The sequence below is a fragment of the Pristis pectinata genome, chromosome 1 (assembly GCF_009764475.1).
Source record: "Pristis pectinata isolate sPriPec2 chromosome 1, sPriPec2.1.pri, whole genome shotgun sequence".
Lineage (NCBI taxonomy): Eukaryota > Metazoa > Chordata > Chondrichthyes > Rhinopristiformes > Pristidae > Pristis > Pristis pectinata.
Window position 1 is genome coordinate 81,295,869 of NC_067405.1, and position 19,334 is coordinate 81,315,202.

A 19,334-nucleotide genomic window follows, 5' to 3' on the forward strand; every position below is an offset into this window, starting at 1 on the left:
GCAGAAAAGATTCACAAGGATGTTACTGGGAATGGAGGGCTTGATCAGTAATGAGAGACTTGATAGTTTGGGACTATTTTGCCTGGACCGAAGGAGGCTGAGGGGTGAAACTAGAGAGGTTTATAAAATCATAAGGTGGATGCTTGCAGTCTTTTTCCTGGGATAGGGGAGTCTAAAACTAGAGGGCAGAGGTTTAAGGTGAGAGGGGAATGACCTAAAGGACATCTGAGAGGCAAGCTTTTCATGCAGAGGGTGGTGGGTATATGCAACAACCTGCCAGAGGAAGTCGCAAAAGGTGGGTACAATTACAACATTTAAAAGACATTTGGACAGATAGATGGATAGTAAAGGTTTAGAGGGATGTGTGCCAAACACAGGGAAATGAGACCAGCTCAAGTAGACAACTTGGTCAGCACAGACAAGTGGGGCTGAAAGGCTTGTTTCTGTGCTGCATAACTCTGTGACGATGAGTTTCTTTTCCCTCGATCCCACAGGCCCTTAACTTTTGGACCGTCCCTGTGTGCCAAACTGTGCCACCTCCCAGAGTTGCCCTGAGAAATCAGCAGGCACAGTTCAGCAGTCTGTCTTCTCAGTTCTAATCAACTCCTGGCCCAGCCCTTTCCCAACCCCTCAGACCCAGATATTGGTGGGAAGGGTATCAGATTTGTTTTTAAAACCTTTGAAGTTTCTCAGATCTCAATCAAAGATTTTATAGCTGTTTGACCCCAGCCACAGTGCAGGCCAGTAAAATGTCGATACTGTCTGAGGGACATTGGTGATTCATTTTTCTTTAAGTCTGGCAATAATGAGACTAGTAACTAGGTTTGGAGTTGAGCACATCAGTCTCTGAACCAGCAGGCAGGACAGTGGACTGCATGAGACATGGACACTCTTCACCACAGATTCAGGGCAGCTACAGGAATGTTCAGCAGAGGTCAGGCCTGGAGAGGCCTGGCAGTGTTATTGTGCGGCTCAACATGAGTTGGCATGGCATGTCGTAGTTTATTGTGGCAATTGCTGCTGACAAGTGAAAAGTACAAGTAGACACAATCGAGTGGAGAGTCAGAGACTTTTTCCCAGGGCGAAAATGGCAAACTCAAGGGGGCATAATTTTAAGGTGATTGGAGGAAGGTATAGAAGGGGGATGTCAGAGGTTAGTTTTTACACAGAGAGTGGTGGGTGCATAGAATGCACTGCCGGCCGAGGTGGTGGAGGTAGATACATTAGGGATATTTAAGAGACTCTTAGAAAAGCACTTGAATGATAGAGAAATGGAGGGTTATGTGGGAGGGAAGGGTTAGATAGATATTAGAGCAGGATAAAACATCATGGGCTGAAGAGCCTGTACTGTGCTGTAATGTTCTATGTTCTGAAGTGAAGCTAGTCTGATTGAACAGCCCAGGAGTCTGCAGCTGCTGAGACCACCACCATGATAAGGGGAGTCTGTCACCGGCAGACTCACATGGCCGTGACTGAAGAGCTGAGCCCGAAATCCACCCAACCCCAGCCTGTCAAACCCTGGACTCCATCTCTCCCCAGACCCAGGATCTTGGACCACTCTTACCCCATGGCTTTTGCTGTGCTCTCGCTCTCCACAAAGTGAGTACAACACTTTTTGCTGACGTTTTCCTGAATCCATTTTCTGAAGTGGTCCTGAAGGAAATAAAAAAATAAAGGAATGTAGAAAACTGTACGGACAGAGTTCCTGGTGCACCCCTCTCACTGCCTGCCTCCACCCAGAACCTGGTGGTGTCTCCTTCCACCCCCATTACTGTGTTCTCACTCCTTCACCTTCCCTCACCCCATCCCTCATCCACATCCCCCTGTCTCCCCTCTCTCCCTCTGCCCCAATTCCCCAACATCCCATCTTTCCACCTCCCCTCACTTTCCCATTCCCCTCCCACCTCCCTCCCTCTCCACTCCTCCTCTTTCCCCTTCCCTCCTCTCTCATTCCCCTCCACTCCCCTTTTCCCCTTCCCCCTTTCCTTCCCCATTTCCCCTTCCCCTTCCCCTTCCATTCCCCACCCCTTGCTCCCCCTCCCCCTCCCCACTCCCCTTCCCCTCCCTTTCCCACTTCCTTTCCCAACACCCTTACTCCTTCCCCCTCTCATTTTCCCTCACTCCCCATGACTCTTCCTCTTCCATCCCCATCCGCACCACCCATTACCCACTCCGCATTACCCCTCCCTCTTCCACTCCCCTTTTTCCCACCCCCTTACTCACTCCCCATTCCCCTTCATTCGCCCTTTCCTCCTCTCCTTCCCCCTCACTCCCTTCCCCTCCACTCCCCTTTCCCTCTCCCTTGTCTCTCCTCTTACCCCTTCCCCTTCTCCTGATCCTCTTTCCCCCCTTGTTTCCCTTTCCCTATCCACTTCTCCCTTCTCCCTCCTCCTCACTCCCCTTTCCCCTCCCCCTTGCTGCCCTTTCCCCCTCCCCTTCCCTCCCCTTTCCCTCTTCTTGCCTCTCTCCCCTTCCCCCTCCACTCACTACCTTTCCCTCTTCCCTTCGCTCTCCCTTTCATGTCTCCCCTTTTCTCCCCTCCCCTTTTCCCCCTTTACCTCTCCTCCTGCTCTTCATTTCTGTAAAGATGACCAGTTAATTACACCAAACTGGATGGCAGTAGGTACTGAAATGGCTTCAAATGAAACAATTATTTTATTTTCTCTGTCCAGAGGGATGTACACAACAGCCCCAAGTACCTTCAAGCTGCAGTGTCTCACTTAATCTGACCAGGTCTTACGGTTGGTTGGCATTTGACAAATTCTCTCTGTTCTTGAATTGAGAAGCAGGAATGCAGGTCAGGAAGTGTAGTTTGTTGTATCCAAGTGTGGTTTTTCCAAGCTGATTAGAGTTACAGTACTAATGCAAGATCATGACATTGACACTGCAATTTCACCTTGTTCTGCAGCAGCTCCAAAATGCAAGGGAAACTTTATGTTTGGAAGATCTAACAAAGACGTTGATATGACCAAATGAGGGAAAGGGTTGCAGGGGTAGGGTCTAATGAAGTGTACAGCACAGCAGCTGAACACAAATTCTGAAAGTTTAGACTTCGCAGCAGCTTTCTTTAGAAACATCTAAAGTTCCTGATCAAATTGGCCAGAAAGTTGAATGGCCCAAAACAAAGACAAATTAATGCTGGTCGCACACAGACACAACCATGAAGAAGGTGCACCAGTGTCTCTACTTTCTTCAAAGTTTAAGGAGATTCGGCATGTCATCGAAGACTCTGACAGACTTCTACAGATATACAGTGGAAAGCATTCTGACTGGTTGCATCATGGCCTGGAATGTAACGCTCATGCTCCGATGGCAAGAGGCTACAGAGGGTGGTGGATTTAGCCAGTTCTATCTCTCCCCACCATAGAGGACATCTATAAGAGGCAATATCTCAGGAACATGACATCCATCATCAGGGACTCCAGCATCCACATTATGCCCTCTTCTCATTGCTGCCATCAGGCAGGAGGTACAGGAGCCTGAAGACACACACCTCAAAGTTCAACAACAGCTTCTTCCCCACTGTCATCAGGTCCTTGAACTGACCTGAAAAACTCTAGCACTACCACACACAATATTTCTTTTTCTCTTTCTCAACTTGCACTTATCTTTATTTTGTTGTGTAAACTATATATAGTTTATGTTAATTTAAGTTAAACTAATTATGTTTGCCATGTTTCAGCTCCATCATTGAGGACATCTTCAAGAGTGGTGCCTTAAGAAGGCAGCATCCATCACTAAGGACCCTCACCATTCATGCGCACTTCTTGTCACTACCATCGGGGAGGAGATACAGGAGCCTGAAGACCTACATTCAATGATTCAGAAATAGCTTGTTCCCCTCTGCCATCAGATTTCTGAACGGTCCATGAACCCAAGAACACCACCTCGTTCTTCCTTTTATTTTGCACTATTTATTCATTTTTGTAATTTATAGTAATTTTATGCCTTTGCATTGTACTGCTGCAAAACAATAAGTCAGTGATAATAAATCTGATTCTGATTCTAATGTACAGTTCTGCTGCAAAAAGCTAATTTTCATGGCTTTTATACCATGTGTATGTCTGCCTATGACATATATATAAACTTGAACTTGAACTTGCTTAGTTGCAGGTAAATTTGTATGATTCAACTGTAAAACTTTAAAACTTTATTTAGACAGCACAGTAACAGGCGCTTCCAGCCCAACGAGCCTGCACCAGCCAATTACACCCATGTTAACCTACTAACCCGTACACCTTTGAAATGTGGGAGGAAGTAGAGCACCCAGAGGAAACCCATGCAGTCACGGGGAGAACTCCTTACAGACAGTGACAGGAACTGAACCTTGATCGCTGGTGCTGTAATAGCGTCACGTTAACCGCTATGCTACCGTGCCACCCCAATATACAATACCATACAATAATAATAGTAATTTAATTTGGAAAACAATGAAATGTTGCTATAGAACCAGTTTATTATTGATAAAGGTTAAAAATGATTTCAAGCAAGTTGTGTTGTCAAACATGCAAATCACTAGTAATAGAACATAGAACAGTACAGCACAGGAACAGGCCCTTCGGCCCACTGTGTCTGCACTGAACACAATGCCAAATTAAACTAAATCTCCCTGCCTGTACATGATCCATACCCCTCCATTCCCTGTGTATTCATGTGTCTAACAGCCTCTTAAACGGCACTATGGTATCTGCTTCCACCACTACCCCAGGCAGCCTGTTCCAGGCACCCACCATTCTCTGTGTAAGAAACTTACTCTGCACATCTCCTTTAAACTTTCACCCTCTCACCTTAAATGCACATCCTCTAATAATTGACATTTCCACCCTGGGAAAAAGACTCTAACTGTCTAGTGTATCTATGTCTCTCATAATTTTATAAACTTCTTTCTCCTTATAGCTCATGCTGGTGAACCTCTTCTGCATCCTCTTTAAAGCCTCCACATCCTTCTTGTAATGTGGTGACTAGAACTGCACACAAAACTCCAAATGTGGCCTGACCAAAGTTTAATATGGTTGCAAAATGACTTCCCGATTTTTATACTCAACACCCTTTTTGATAAAGGCAAACATGCCATACACCTTCTCTACCACCCTATCTACCTGTGTGGCGCTTTCAGGGAGCTATGGACTTCGACCCCAAACTGTTAAGAGTACCATTAACTGTGTACTTTCCTTTTACATTTGATTTCCCAAAGTGCAACATGTCACATTTGGCTGGATTAAATTCCATCTGACATTTCTCCATCCATCTCTGTAACTGATCTACATCCCACTGTATGCTTTGGAAATCTTCTACACTGTCCACAGTGCCACCAATTTTTGTGTCATCAGCAAACTGACGAACCCACCCATCTACTTTCTATTCAAGTCATTTACATAAGTCATGTTAAATCACATCATTGGTTTGAAATCAAGAAGTGGGAGTGGGTCATACCCCACATGTAATAAATTCATGGCTGACCTTTCACCTCAGTGCTACTTGCTTGCACTAACCCTGTATCCCTTGATCCACTTAATTTCTTGCATTTTAAACAAGGAAATTGTTCTTGGTTTGGTGTTTTTTGGTATCGATCTGGAACATAAATGAATTATAAAGTCTTGCATTTGTGTATTCATATATGTGGCTAAGAAATGAGATGCTGCCTGAACTGTTGAGTTCCTCCAGCACATTGTCTGTTGCTCCAGTTTCCAGCATCTGCAGTCTCTTGTGCCTCCTAAAAATATCAGTGTCTGGTTGAGTATGGGTAAAGCAAACTCTGCTTCCTGAGAGTGGCTTTGAGAGTGACTTGGATTGTCAGTCAGGCCCTCCCTTCAGAGAGGCCATGCACCACTGGTTGCTGTGCTGCAAGAAGCACAGCTGATGAGGGGCTGGGTTGCCAGGGGTGTCAGGTTGGAGTAGGTGGCAGGGAAGCCAACACTTATGGTGAAGGGTAAACCTGGCAAGTTTAGGGAACCTTGGCTGATGAGGGAGATTGAGACTCAAGAAGAAGGAAGCATACATTGGGTTTAGGAGGTCAGGGATGAGTAAATCCCTTGATGACTATAAAAAGGTTGAGAATAATCTTAAGAGGGAAATCAGGAGGGCAAAGAGAGGGTATGAGATGGATCTGGCAGGTAACACTAAGGAAAGTCCCAGGAGGTTCTATACTCATATTAAGAGTAAAAGGGTAACTAGGGAGAGAGTAGGTCCCCTTAGAGATCAGCTGGGCTGCTTATATCTCCAGCCACAGGAGATGGATGGGATTTTTAATGAATATTTCTGCTCATTATTTATTGTTGCTCAAGAGATGAGGGAAATTTGTGGAAATGTTTTGGAGGAAATTCATATGACCAGGGAAGAGGTATTTGCAGCCCCGGAGTGCATTAAGGTGGGATTTCTGGGAGACTAAAGAAGTATTTGCAGAAGCCCTTGCACAGATATTTGCTTCATCATTAGCCCCTGGTGAAGTTCCCAAAGACTGGATGGTGGCTAATGCTGTTCCAATGTTCAAGAAGGGTAGCAGGGATAAGCCAGGGAACCACAGGCTGGTCAGTCTGACATCAGTAGTGAGGAAGTTACTGGAGGGTAATCTGAAGGAGAGGATCTACCAGCATTTCGATATACAGAGTCTGAGTAGGAGCCTGCATAGCTTTGTGCGTGGAAAGTTGTGCTTGACGAACCTTTTAGAGTTTTTTTGAAGAGGTAACAAAAAATATAGATCAGGGTAGGGGAGTGGATGTTGTCTATTTGGACTTTAGCTAGGCCTTCGAAAAGGTCCCGCATGGTAGCATGGTCTGGAAGGTTCAGTCCCATGGAATCCAGGGAGAGCTAGTTAGGTGGATTCTAAATTGGCTCGGAGGAAGGAAGCAGAGGGTGGTGGTTAAAGGTTGTTTCTCAGAATGGAGGCCAGTAACTACTGGTGTATTGCAGGGGTCAGTGTTGGGACCCTTGCTATAGGTTATTCATATAAATGATTTGGATGTGAATGCACAAGACTTGATCAGTACATTTGCGGATGACACGAAATTAGGAGGTGTTGTTAATAGTGAAGAAGGTTATCGTAGGTTACAGGGGCATCTTGATCAGTTAAAGGAGTGGGCCAAGGAGTGGCAAATGGATTTCAATACAGATAAGTGTGAGGTGATACATTTTGGAAAGTTAAAACAGTGTGGGACGTGTACTATGAATGAACATAGAACATAGAAAAACTACAGCACAATTCAGGCCCTTCAGCCCACAAAGCTGTGCCGAACATGTCCCTACCCTAGAAATTACTAGGCTTACCCATAGCCCTCTATTTCACTCCGCTCCATGTACCTATCTAACAGTCTCTTGAAAGACCCTATCGTATCAGCCTCCACCACCGTTTCCGGCAGCCTATTCCATGCACTCACCACTCTCTGAGTAAAAAACTTACCCCTGACATCTCCTCTGTATCTACTCCCCAGCACCTTAAACCTATGTCCTCTTGTGGTCACCATTTCAGCCCTGGGGAAAAGCCTCTGACTATCTACCCGATCAATACCTCTCATTATCTTATACACCTCGATCAGCTCCCCCCTCATCCTCTGTCTCTCCAAGGAGAAAAGGCCAAGATCCCTCAACCTGCTTTCATAAGGCATGCTCCGCATTCCAGGCAGCATCCTTGTAAATCTCCTCTGCACCCTCTCTATGGCTTCCACATCTTTCCTGTAGTGAGGCGACCAGAACTGAGCACAGTACTCCAAGTGGAGTCTGACCAGGGACCTATATGGCTGCAACAATACCTCACAGCTCCTAAATTCAATTCCCCAATTGATGAAGGACAATACACCATATGTCTTCTTAACCACAGAGTCAACCTGTGCAGCCGCTTTGAGCATCCTATGGACTCGGACCCCAAGATCCCTCTGATCCTCCACACTGCCAAGAGTCCTACCATTAAGACTATATTCCGTCAACATATTTGACCTACCAAAATGAACCACTTCACACTTATCTGGGTTGAACTGCATCTGCCACTTCTCAGCCTAACTCTGCATCCTATCTATGTCCTTCTGTAACCTCTGACAGCCCTCCAAACTATCCACAACACCCCCAACCTTCATGTCATCCGCAAACTTACTAACCCACCCCTCCACTTCCTCATCCAGGTTGTTTATAAAAATCACAAAGAGTAAGGGTCCCAGTACAGATCCCTAAGGTACACCACTGGTCACCAACCTCCACTCAGAATACGACCCTTCAACAACCACTCTTTGCCTTCTGTAAGCCAGCCAGTTCTGGATCCACACTGCAACGTCCCCTTGGATCCCATGTCTCTTCACCTTCTCCATAAGCCTTGCATGGGGTACCTTATTAAATGCCTTGCTGAAATCCATATACACTACATCTACTGCTCTCTCTTCATCGATGTGTTTAGTCACATCCTCAAAAAATTCAATCAGGCTCGTAAGACAGGACCTGCCCTTAAAGCCACGCTGACTATTCCTAATCATATTATACCTCTCCAAATGTTCATAAATCCTGCCCCTCAAGGATCTTCTCCAGCAGCTTACCAACCACTGAGGTAAGACTCACTGGTCTATAATTTCCTGGGCTATCCCTACTCCCCTTCTTGAATAAGGGAACAACATCCGCAACCTTCCAATCTTCCGGAACCTCTCCCATCTCCATGGATGACACAAAGATTGTCATCAGAGGCTCCGCAATCTCCTCCCTCACTTCCCACAGCAACCTGGGGTATATCTCATCCGGTCCCGGTGGCTTATCGAACTTGATGCTTTCCAAAAGTTTCAGCACCACCTCTTTTCTAATATCTACATGCTCAAGCTTTTCAGGCTGCTGCAAGTCCCCACTACAATCCCCCAGATCTGTTTCCAGAGTGAATACTGACATAAAGTATTCATTAAGTACCTCTGCTATTTCTTCCAGATCCATACACACTTTCCCACTGCTGCACTTGATAGGCCCTACCCTTTTGCATTTCATCCTCTTATTCTTCACATACTTGTAGAACGCCTTGGGGTTTTCCTTGATCCTGCCCACCAAGGCCTTCTCATGTCCCCTTCTGGCTCTCCTAATCTCTTTCTTAAGTTCCTTCCTTTTAGCCTTGTACTCCTCCAGCTCTCTGTACCTTTTGTATGCTTTTCTTTTCCTTTTGACTAGATTTATTATAGCCTTCGTACACCACGGTTCCTGTATCCTATCATGACTCCCCTGTCTCATCGGAACATGTCTATGCAGAGCTCCACACAAATATCCCCTGAATATTTGCCACATGTCTTCCGTACTTTTCCCAGAGAACATCTGTTCCCAATTTAATCTTCCAATTTCCTGCCTGAGAGCCTCATAATTCCCTTTACTCCAAATAAACACCTTTCTAGCCTGTCTGTTCCTATCCCTCTCCAGTGCTAACGTAAAGGAGATAGAATTATGATCACTATCACCAAAATGTTCACCCACTGAGAGATCTGATACCTGACCAGGTTCATTACCCAATATCAAATCAAACACAGCCTCTCCTCTTGTAGGTCTATCTACATACTATGTCAAGAACCCTTCCTGAACACACCTAACAAACTCCACCCCATCTAAACACCTCACTGTCTGGAGATGCCAATCGATGTTTGGGAAATTAAAATCCCCCATCACAACAACTCAATTATTCTCACACCTTTCTGGGATCTGCTTCCCTGGCTGCTCCTCGATAACCCTGTCACTATAGGGTGGCCTATGAAAAACACACAGCACAGTTATCGACCCCTTTCTGTTCCTAACTTCCACCCACAGAGACTCTGTAGACAATCCCTCCACAACGTCCACCTTTTCCTCAGCCGTGACACTATCTCTGATCAACAGTGCCACCCCCCACCTCTCTTGCCTCCCTCCCTGTCCTTCCTGAAACATCTAAAACCCTGCACTTGAATCAACCATTCCAGCCCCGGAGCCGTCCAAGTCTCCATAATGGCCACCACATCAAGTATCGATCCAAGCTCTAAGCTCATCCGCCTTGTTCACAACACTCCTTGTGTTAAAATAGACACATTTCAAGCCTGTCTGAACACGTCCCTTCTCTATCACCTGCCTATGGTGCTTACTCCTAGCCTCCTCTATTTGAGAGCCAAACATCTCTTCCCCAGTCTCTCCAGTATGGATCCCACCCCCCAACAATTCTAGTTTAAACCCTCCCCAGTAGCCTTAGCAAACCTCCCCGCCAGTATGTTGGTCCCCCTGGGATTCAAGTGCAACCTGTCCTCTTTGAACAGGTCATACCTGCCCCAAAAGAGGCCCCAATGATCCACAAAACTGAATCCCTGCTCCTTACTCCAATCCCTCAACCACGCATTTAACCTCCTCCTCATTCTGTTCCTATACACACTGTTGCTTAGCACAGGCAGTAATCCAGAAATTACGACCTTTGAGGTCCTGTTTCTCAACTTCCTTCCTAATTCTCTATAGTCTCTTTTCAGGACTTCATTCCTTTCCCTACCTATGTCATTGGTACCAATATGTACCATGACCTCTGGCTGTTCTCCCTCCCCCTTCAGGATATCTTGGATGCGATCCAAAACATCCCGGACCCTGGCACCTGGGAGGCAAACTACCTTCTGAGTTTCTTTCCTGCATCCACAGAATCGCTTGTCCACCCACCTAACTATAGAGTCCCCTATCACTAGTGCCCTCCTCTCTCCTTCCCTACCCATCTGAGCCACAGGGCCGGGCTCTGTGCCAGAGACACTGCCACTGTTGCTTCCCCCAGGTAGGCTGTCTCCCCCAACAGTACTCAAACAGGAGTACTTATTGTCAAGGGGTACAGTCACAGGGGTACTCTCTAGTACCTGACTCTTCCCCTTCGCCTTTCCCTTCCCCCTCCTGACTGTAACCCAATTGTCTGATTCTGATGTTCACAGGTGGTAGGGCGTCAAGGAGTGTAATGGAACAGAGAGACCTGGGAGTACAAATGCACAGTTCATTGAAAGCAGTGTCACAGTTAGACAGGGTGGTGAAAAAGGAGTTTAGCATGCTGGCCTTCATCAGTCAGGGCACTGAGTATTGGAGTTGGGACATTATGTTGCAGTTGTATACAGGAAGTCATTGGTGACGCCGCACTTGGAGTACTGTGTACAGTTTTGGTCACCCTGTTACAGGAAGGATGTAGCTAAACTGGAAAGAGTGCAGAAAAGATTTATGAGGATGTTGCCAGGACTAGAGGGCCTGAGTTAAAGGGAGTGGTTGGTCAGGCTGGATCTTTATTTCTTGGAGCATAGGAAAATGAGGGGTGATCTTAATAGAGGTCTATAAAATCATGAGGGGCAGCGATAAGGTGACTAACAGTCAACAGGGTAGGGGAGTCCAAAACTAGGGGGTACAGATTTAGGGTGAGAGGGGAAAGATTTAAAAGGGACCTTGGGGGCAACGTTTTCCACACAGACAGTGGTGAGTAAATGGAATGATCTGCCAGAGGAAATGGTTGAGGCAGGTACTATAGTATCATTTAAGATTTAGATATAGGCAGGGGCAGGGCGAAGAGGGATATGGGCCAAATTTGGACTAGCTGGGTGGGCACCATGATCAGCATGGACTTATTGGGCCGAAGGGCCTGTATCTGTGCTGTATTGCTCTGTGACTCTACGACTTATGCATATCTGTCATGATGTGGGTGATGCAAATCTTAATGAAATAATGATGAAATTCATCAGATACTGGAGCTTGGATGGGGGTGGTGGGTGGGGTGGGGGGCGGGGAATGGGCACTGCCATGAGGCCTGGTACTTTCTTCTTTGATAAAACACTTGACTCACGAGACCATGCTCCACTGGAGCTGGCATGCCCATCTCCTTCCTTGCCAATTCATATTTCCAGAGGTCTTTGTCATTCCTGACTCTGGCATGGAAGTCACTCAGGAAAATCAGCGTGTCTCCCATTCTGGGTGTCCAAGGTCAGAATAGAATTCCTCCTTGATCTCACATCCAGCTTCCAGGGATGTACATATGCTGACATGGGCCTGCTGATTCTAGCTTACAATGAGCCAAAGGGGCATGAGGCATTCATTAGTTACAGAGGGAGAGTAGCTGAGATGGCTTGACACCATCCTTGACAAATCCACCCCATGAGCACTATGTTCCTGTAGTAAAGGCATCTGGATTCTTATACTGGAATTTGGTGTGTGCCCAATGTAAACTGCAGGAGGCCATCCTCACAAACTCGCCATCTGCCCACTCTACCAAGCCCCGCCTGCCCCACCTGAGGCAAGCTCTGCACGTCCCACACTGGCTTCAGAGCCCACAGAACTACAGTGGAATTGAGTCATCCTCTGCCACAAGGGACATCCTAAGAGGTAAATGACAAGGCTGTTTAATAAAACTGTGTGTGTTTGATAGGACACTGTGGAGGGACTTCAATCCTATGTCTCATCATGTACTACTCCTGCCCTGGAATAGTATGGTGTGATAGTGGCTGCTCAAAATAAAATGTTCCCCATTCCTAGAGATCTCTTTGCTGACCATGCAAAAGCCATTAGGAGAAGAATACATTTTGTCTGCTCAAACTATGCTGAAGACTCTACCTGTTCCTCGTAGATTAATTTGGCAGAATTTTCCCCTCTTTTGAGGAAACTGGCACTTCTTCGAATGGTGTTCAACATTTCGTTGTTGTGCAAGGTTCTGCTTTGACTATAATTGCCTGCTTCAAGGGGAGAAATCCTGTTGATGTTTTGCACCTCACTGGAAAACATGGTTTTAACTTTTGTTACGCTCTCAGTCCATGTCAAGTGTCACACCTGTGGGAAGAAACAGGACGTTGGATCAGTTGATAAAAAACTGATGGTGAAGAAATAATCCTTTCTTACAGGACACAAGTAATTTAGACAAGAACAACACATACTAAGATTTACAAGATTGCAAGTTGCAGGAAGGAGAAAGGGGGGACTGGCAGTTGAGAAGCTCCAGAAATAATTTGCTGACTGACGTCAGGCTCACCGGCTGATAATTTCCCCGCTTATTCTTAGAGCCTTTCTTGAACAATGGAACAACATTAGCTATCCTCCAGTCCTCTGGAATGTTACCTGTGGCTGAGGACATTTTAAATATCTCTGCCAGGGCCCTTGCAATTTCTCCACCAGCCTCCCACAAAGTCAGAGGGGACACCTTATAAGGCCCTGGGGATTTATCCACCTTAATTTGCCTCAGGACAGCCAGCACCTCCTCTTCCGTAATCTGGATATGGTCCATGACCTCACTGCTCTGTTGCCTCGATTCTATAGTCTTTGTGTCAAACTCTAGAGTAAATATGGATGCAAAAATTCATTTAAGATCTCCCCATGTCTTTTGGCTCCATGCACAGATAGCTACCCTGATCTTCAAGTCAACCAATTTTGTCCCTTGCTACCCTTTTGCTCTTAAAGTAGCTATAGAAACCCTTAGGATTCAATTTCACCTTGTCTGCCAGAGCAACCTCATGTCCTCTTTTTGCCCTCCTGATTTCTCTCTTAAGTGTTCTCTTGCATTTCTTTTACTCCTCAAGCACCTCTTTGATCCTAACTGCCTGTACCTGATATGCGCCTCCTTCTTTTTCTTTACCAGGGCCTCAATAGCCCTCAATAATCAATGTTCCCTAAACCTGTTAGCATTGCCTTTTATTCTAACAGGAACACACAGTACAGATCTGCAACCTAACATCCCAACTTTTATACTCAGTATCCTGATTGATGGAGGCCAGGTTGAGGAGCTCCAGAAATAAAATGAACTAGTGTGCAAAGAATTGTGATTTCAACAGTGATGAGGAAGGGCAAAAGTAGGGTGCACAGGAGCACCTGCGTTGAGAGGTTGTCATAAGGTAGGAATGAATATAACAGATGGACCGAGATTGGAGGCTGAAACTAGCAGCTGAATGATCTATCGGCAAGGTGACATCGTCCCATTCTCTATCCAGGTCTGTCATAGATATTGAAGACGGTTAAATAGTTAATCTAGGCTGTGCAATATGTAGATTAAAAAGGTGCATCAAAGAGAAAATGCTTCAACAGCTGGTCGTAAAGTCATAGAGTGAGGCAGCACAGAAACGGGCCCTTTGGACCAATTGGTTCATGCCAACCATGGTGCCCACCAAGCCAGTCCCATTAGAGCCAGTCCTCTAGTTCTTGATTCCCCAACCCTGGGAAAAAGTCTACATGCACTTACCCTATCTATCCTGGTCATGATTTTATACACCTCTATAAGATCACCCATCATTCTCCTTTGAGTCCTGGCAACATCTATGTAAATCTTTTCTGCACTCTTTCCAGCTTAATGCATCTTTCCCATAGCAGGGTGACCAAAACTGAACACATTATTCCAAAAACAGCCTTACCAATGTCTTGTACAACTGCAATATAACATCCCAATTTCTATATTCAATGGCCTGACTGAAGAAGGCCAACTAGGTAAGTGGGCTGAGGATGGTCAATGGCATTCAATCCAGATAAGCGCAAGGTGTTACAGTCTGGGAAGACAAATGAGGGTAGGACTTTCACAGTGAATGGTAGGGCCCTGGAGAGTATTGCAGAACAGAGGGACTTAAGAGCACAAGTACATGGTTCCCTTAAAGTGACATCACAGGTAGACAGGGTAGTGAAGAAGGCATTTGGCATACTGGCCTTCATCAGTCAAGGCACTGAGTACAGAAGCTGGGATATCATATTGCAGTTGTACAAGATGTTGGTGAGGCTGCACCTGATGTACAGTATAGTGTACTGTCTTGGTCGCCTTGTTACAGGAAAGACATTATCAAGTTGGAAAGAGTGCAAAGAAGATTTACAACAATGTTGCGAGGTTACAGGGAGAGGTTGGACAGGCAAGGACTTTATTCCTTAGAGCATAGAAGATTGAGGGGTGACCTTACAGAGGTGTATAGAGGTGTATAAAATCATGACAGGCATTGATAGAGTGAATGTACACAGTCTTTTTCCCAGGGAAAGGGAATCAAAACCTCGAGGGCATAGTTTTCAGGTGAGATGGGAGAGATTTAATAGGGACCTGAAAGGTAGGTTTTTCACCCAGAATGGTGCGTATATGGAATCAGCTGCCACAGGAAGTTGTTAAGGCAGGTATAATAGAAATGTTTAAAAGACATTTGGAGAGGTACATGGATAGGAGAGGTTTAAAGGAATATGGGTCAGAAGTGGACAAATGAAATAGCTTAAGATGGGCATCATGGTCAGCATGAACAAATTGGGCCGAAGGGCCTGTTTCTGTGCTGCATTACTCCATGACTCTATCCAGCCGTCTTGTGAATCTTTTCTTCACCTTCTCTAGCTTAATGACATCCTTCCTATAGCTGGGCAACCAGAAATGCACACAATATTCCAAATGCGGTCTCACCACCATCTTATACGTTTGTAACAGGACATCCCAACCTTTGTACTCAATGCCCTGAGTATGACCACCCTGTCTTCATAGGGAACTATGTACTTGTACCCCTAGGTCTCTCTGTTCTACAACACTCCCATGGTCCCTGTAATTTACTGGGTAAGTCCTCCCCTGGTTTAACTTACCAAAGTGCAACACCTCGCACTTGCCCAAGTTAAATTCCACCTGCCATTAGCCTGCTTCCACAGTTGCTTCAGATCCCCTTGTAAATTTAGACAATCTTCTTCACTGTCCATTACACCACCAATTTTGGGGTCATGTATAAACTTACTAACCATGCCAAAATTGTCATCCAAACCATTAATATAAAGGACCCAGCACTGATCCCTGCAGCACACCACTGGTCACAGGCCTCCGAACTGAAAAACAACCCTCTGATTCCTACCACCAAGCCAATTTTGTATTCAGTTGGCTAGCTCACCCTGGATCCCACGTGATCTCACCTTCTGGACCAGCCTGTCATGCGGGACCTTGTCAAAGGCCTTGATAAAGTTCACGTAGGCAACATCCACCACTCTGCCCTCATTAATCCTCTTGGTCACCTCTTCAAAAAACTCAATCAAACTTGTGAGATATGATTTCCCACACAGAAAGCTGTGATGACCATTCCTAATCAGTCCTTACCTCTTCATATGCTGGTAGATCCTGTCTCTCAGAATCCCCTCCAGTAACTGTCCCACCGCTGATGTTGGGCTCACCAGGCTATAGTTCCCTGGCTTGTCCTTGCAGCCCTCTTTAAATAAAGGCTGAATATTTGCCACCCTCCAGTCTTCCAGTATTGCACCAGTATCTAAAGATGATGCAAGTATCTCTGCCAGGGCACCTGCAATTTCTTCCCCAGCTTCTCACAATGTCCTATGATACACTTGATCGGGCCCCATATATTTATCCACCCTAATATGCCTTAAGACCACCAACACCTCCTCTTTTGTTACGTGAATATGTTCTAAGATAACACTATTCATTTCCCTTAAATGCTACATTTTGATGACCCTGTGGCCTCACACATAGATGACCACATTGATCTCTCCCTAGTTACCCGTTGGCTCTGAATATACTTATAAAATCTCTTAGAATTCTCCTTTACCTTGTCTGCCAGGGGCATCTCGTGCTCTCTTTTTGCCCTCCTGATGTCCTCTGAAGAACACTCCTCTATCTCTTATACTCCTCCAGGTACTTGCTTGATCCCAGCTGCCTATACCTGACATACACCTTTTTCCTGACCAGAGTCTCAACAGCTCTCATCAGCCAGGGTTCCCTAATCCTGCCAGCCTTGCCCCTCACTCCAACAGGAACATGCAGTCCCTGAACGCTCTGTCTCACTTTTAAAAGCCTTCCACCTGCCAGATGTCCCTTTACCTGCTAACAGCCTCTCCCAATCAACATTTGCAAGTTCTTGCCAATGTCATCAAAATTAGCCTTGGCCCAGTTTAGGACTTTAACTTGTGGACCACTCCTATCTTTTCCTTAACTATTTAAAAAATAATGGAATTATGGTTACTGGTCCCAAAGTGCTCCTCCCACTGACATTTCCCAGGAGGAGGTCCAGTGTTGCCCCCTCTCAAGTTGGGCCATCTGCATAACGCTTGAGAAAACTTTCCCTGAACATACTTAAATTCTGCCCCATCCAAGCCCTTAGCATTTAGCAGTTCCAGTCAATATTAGGGAAGTTAAAATCACCTACTTTTACAACCCTATTATTCTGCAATCTCCCTACATATTTGCCTATCTAATTCCCTCAGACTATTGGGGGTGGGCTGTAATAGAACCACATCAAAGTGATCACACCCTTCTTATTTCCAAGTTCCACCCATATAGCCTCAATGGATGATCTCCCAAGAATATCCTCCCTAAGCATTTCTGAGATGTAATAAAAAAACACAACACCCCCTCCTCTCTTACCTCCATCTCTATCAGGTCTGTGGCATCTGTATCTTGGAACATTGAGTTGCCAGTCCTGTCCCTCCTTCAACCAACAGTTATAATATCCCAGACCCACATACCCATCCACGTCCTGGGTTCCTCTGCCTGACCTGTCAGGCTTCTTACATTAAAATAAATGCAGTTTCGTCTACCATACCTTCCCCATTCCTATCTAGTTTCTGCCTGCCCTGTCTGCTCAGCATGCTCGTTTTAATATTTACAATTGCCTCAGGGCGAATAAATATAAAGGGAAGAATAAAAATTGAAGCAGAACAGGGAGGGGCAGAAAATAAAAGCAAATGTGTGTAGCAGAAATGAATCCAGATTAAGTAAAAATTATAAAAAGTCAAAGTTTAAGGCTCTTTATCTGAATGAACAAGAGGAATGAGTTGTCACAGCAAATAGTAACATATAAGTATGATCTAATCACTGCTACAGATCCATGGTAGCGCAACGAGAACTCAATATTTGTGGCTATTCAATGTTCCAAAAGAATAGGAAAGGAAAGGATAGGCAGTATTGTTAATCAAGGAAGATATCAATGAGGAGGTGAGTAGTGATATAGAACAGGAACAGACCTTTCGGCCCATGATGTTCTTCCAAACTAATTAAACCAGTAATTAAACACCTAACTACACTAACCCCATCTGCCTATACAATGTCGATATCCCTCAATTCTCTGCACATTCATGTGCCTAAGAGCCCCTTAAATGCCTCTATCATATTTGCCCCAGCAGGGCATTCCAGGCACTCAACACTCTCAGTATAAAAAACTTGCCCTGCACATCTCTTCTGAACTTACCCTCTCTCATCTTAAACACAAACTCTAGTATTAGACATTTTGACCCTGGGAACAAGATACCAGGGAGACAATCAGGTGCAAAGCCATAATGAGGTACATTGTGAGGTCAAGATTCCATCTTGTTGCACTAGGGGATCATTCGATCTATGCCACTCATAAGACTGCTCAAAAGACTCACTCACAACATGCTCATTAGATTTATGAGACTCTTACTTTCATAAGACTCATGACTGTCTGGTCAGATTCTGCTCTAACTCCACCTATAAGTTTACAAATGACACCACTATACTAGGCCAAATCTCAAATAATGATGTCAAAGTACAGGAAGGAGATAGAGAGCTTAGTGGCATGGTGTTGTGACAACAACCTTTCCTTCAATGTCAGCAAAACAAAAAAGCTGGTCGTTGACTTCAGGAAGGGGGCGGTGCACACACTCCTGTTTACATCAATGGTGCTGAGGTGAAGATGGTTGAGAGCTTCAAGTTCCTAGGAGTGACCATCACCAATAGCCTGTCCTGGTCCAACCACATAGACGTCACGGCCAAGAAAGTTCACCAGTGCCTCTACTACCTCAGGATCCTAAAACAATTCAGCAGGTCCCCTTTGACCCTCACCAATTTTTATAGATACACCATAGAAAGCAGATCCAAATGCATTATGGCTTGGTTTGACAACTTCTCTGCCCAAAACCGTAAGAAACTGCAGGGAGTTGTGGATACAGCTCAGCACCTCATGGAAATGAGCCTCTTCTCCATGGACTCTTTCTACACTTTTCACTGCCTTGGTAACACGGCCAATTTAATCAAAGGCCCCAACCCAGCCAAGACATTCTCTCTTCTACCCCCTCCCATCGGGTAAAAGATACAAAAGCCTGAAAGCACGTACCACCAGGCTCAAGGACAGATTCTATTCCACTGTTAAAAGACCATTGAATGATCCCCTAGTGCAATAAGATGGAATCTTGACCTCACAATTTACCTCATTATGGCTTTGGTGGCGTTTTATTCTGCATTCTATTGTTTTCCCTTGTACTACCTCAATGTACTGATGTGATGAAATGATGTGTATGGATAGTATGCAAAACAAAGTTTTTCATGTACGCAGTAATGTGACATCAATAAACCAATTCACCATTTTAAAGTTATAAACCTCCATCATGTCTCCCCTCAGCCTCTGCCGCTCCAGAGAAAACAACCCATATTTGTCCATGCCCTCTAATCCATGCAGCATCCTGGTAAACCTCTT

The 19,334-nt window shown here is 45.3% G+C and overlaps 1 protein-coding gene across 10 annotated transcripts in view; it reads right to left on the reverse strand.

Annotated features, from left to right (window-relative positions):
* trpm2 (transient receptor potential cation channel, subfamily M, member 2) overlaps nucleotides 1-19,334 on the reverse strand; it is a 247,332-nt gene that overhangs the window by 158,857 nt on the left and 69,141 nt on the right. For all 10 annotated transcript variants that reach the window (XR_007958558.1, XR_007958583.1, XR_007958595.1 and 7 more), the window contains 2 exons: nucleotides 12,526-12,738; nucleotides 1,565-1,653 (listed from right to left, as the gene is read on the reverse strand). Coding sequence is in view for 6 of the 10 variants with exons in the window: in XM_052043091.1 (XP_051899051.1) it covers nucleotides 1,565-1,653; nucleotides 12,526-12,693 (257 nt within the window). In the remaining 4 variants the exon portion in view is untranslated. The remainder of the gene's footprint in view (nucleotides 1-1,564; nucleotides 1,654-12,525; nucleotides 12,739-19,334) is intronic.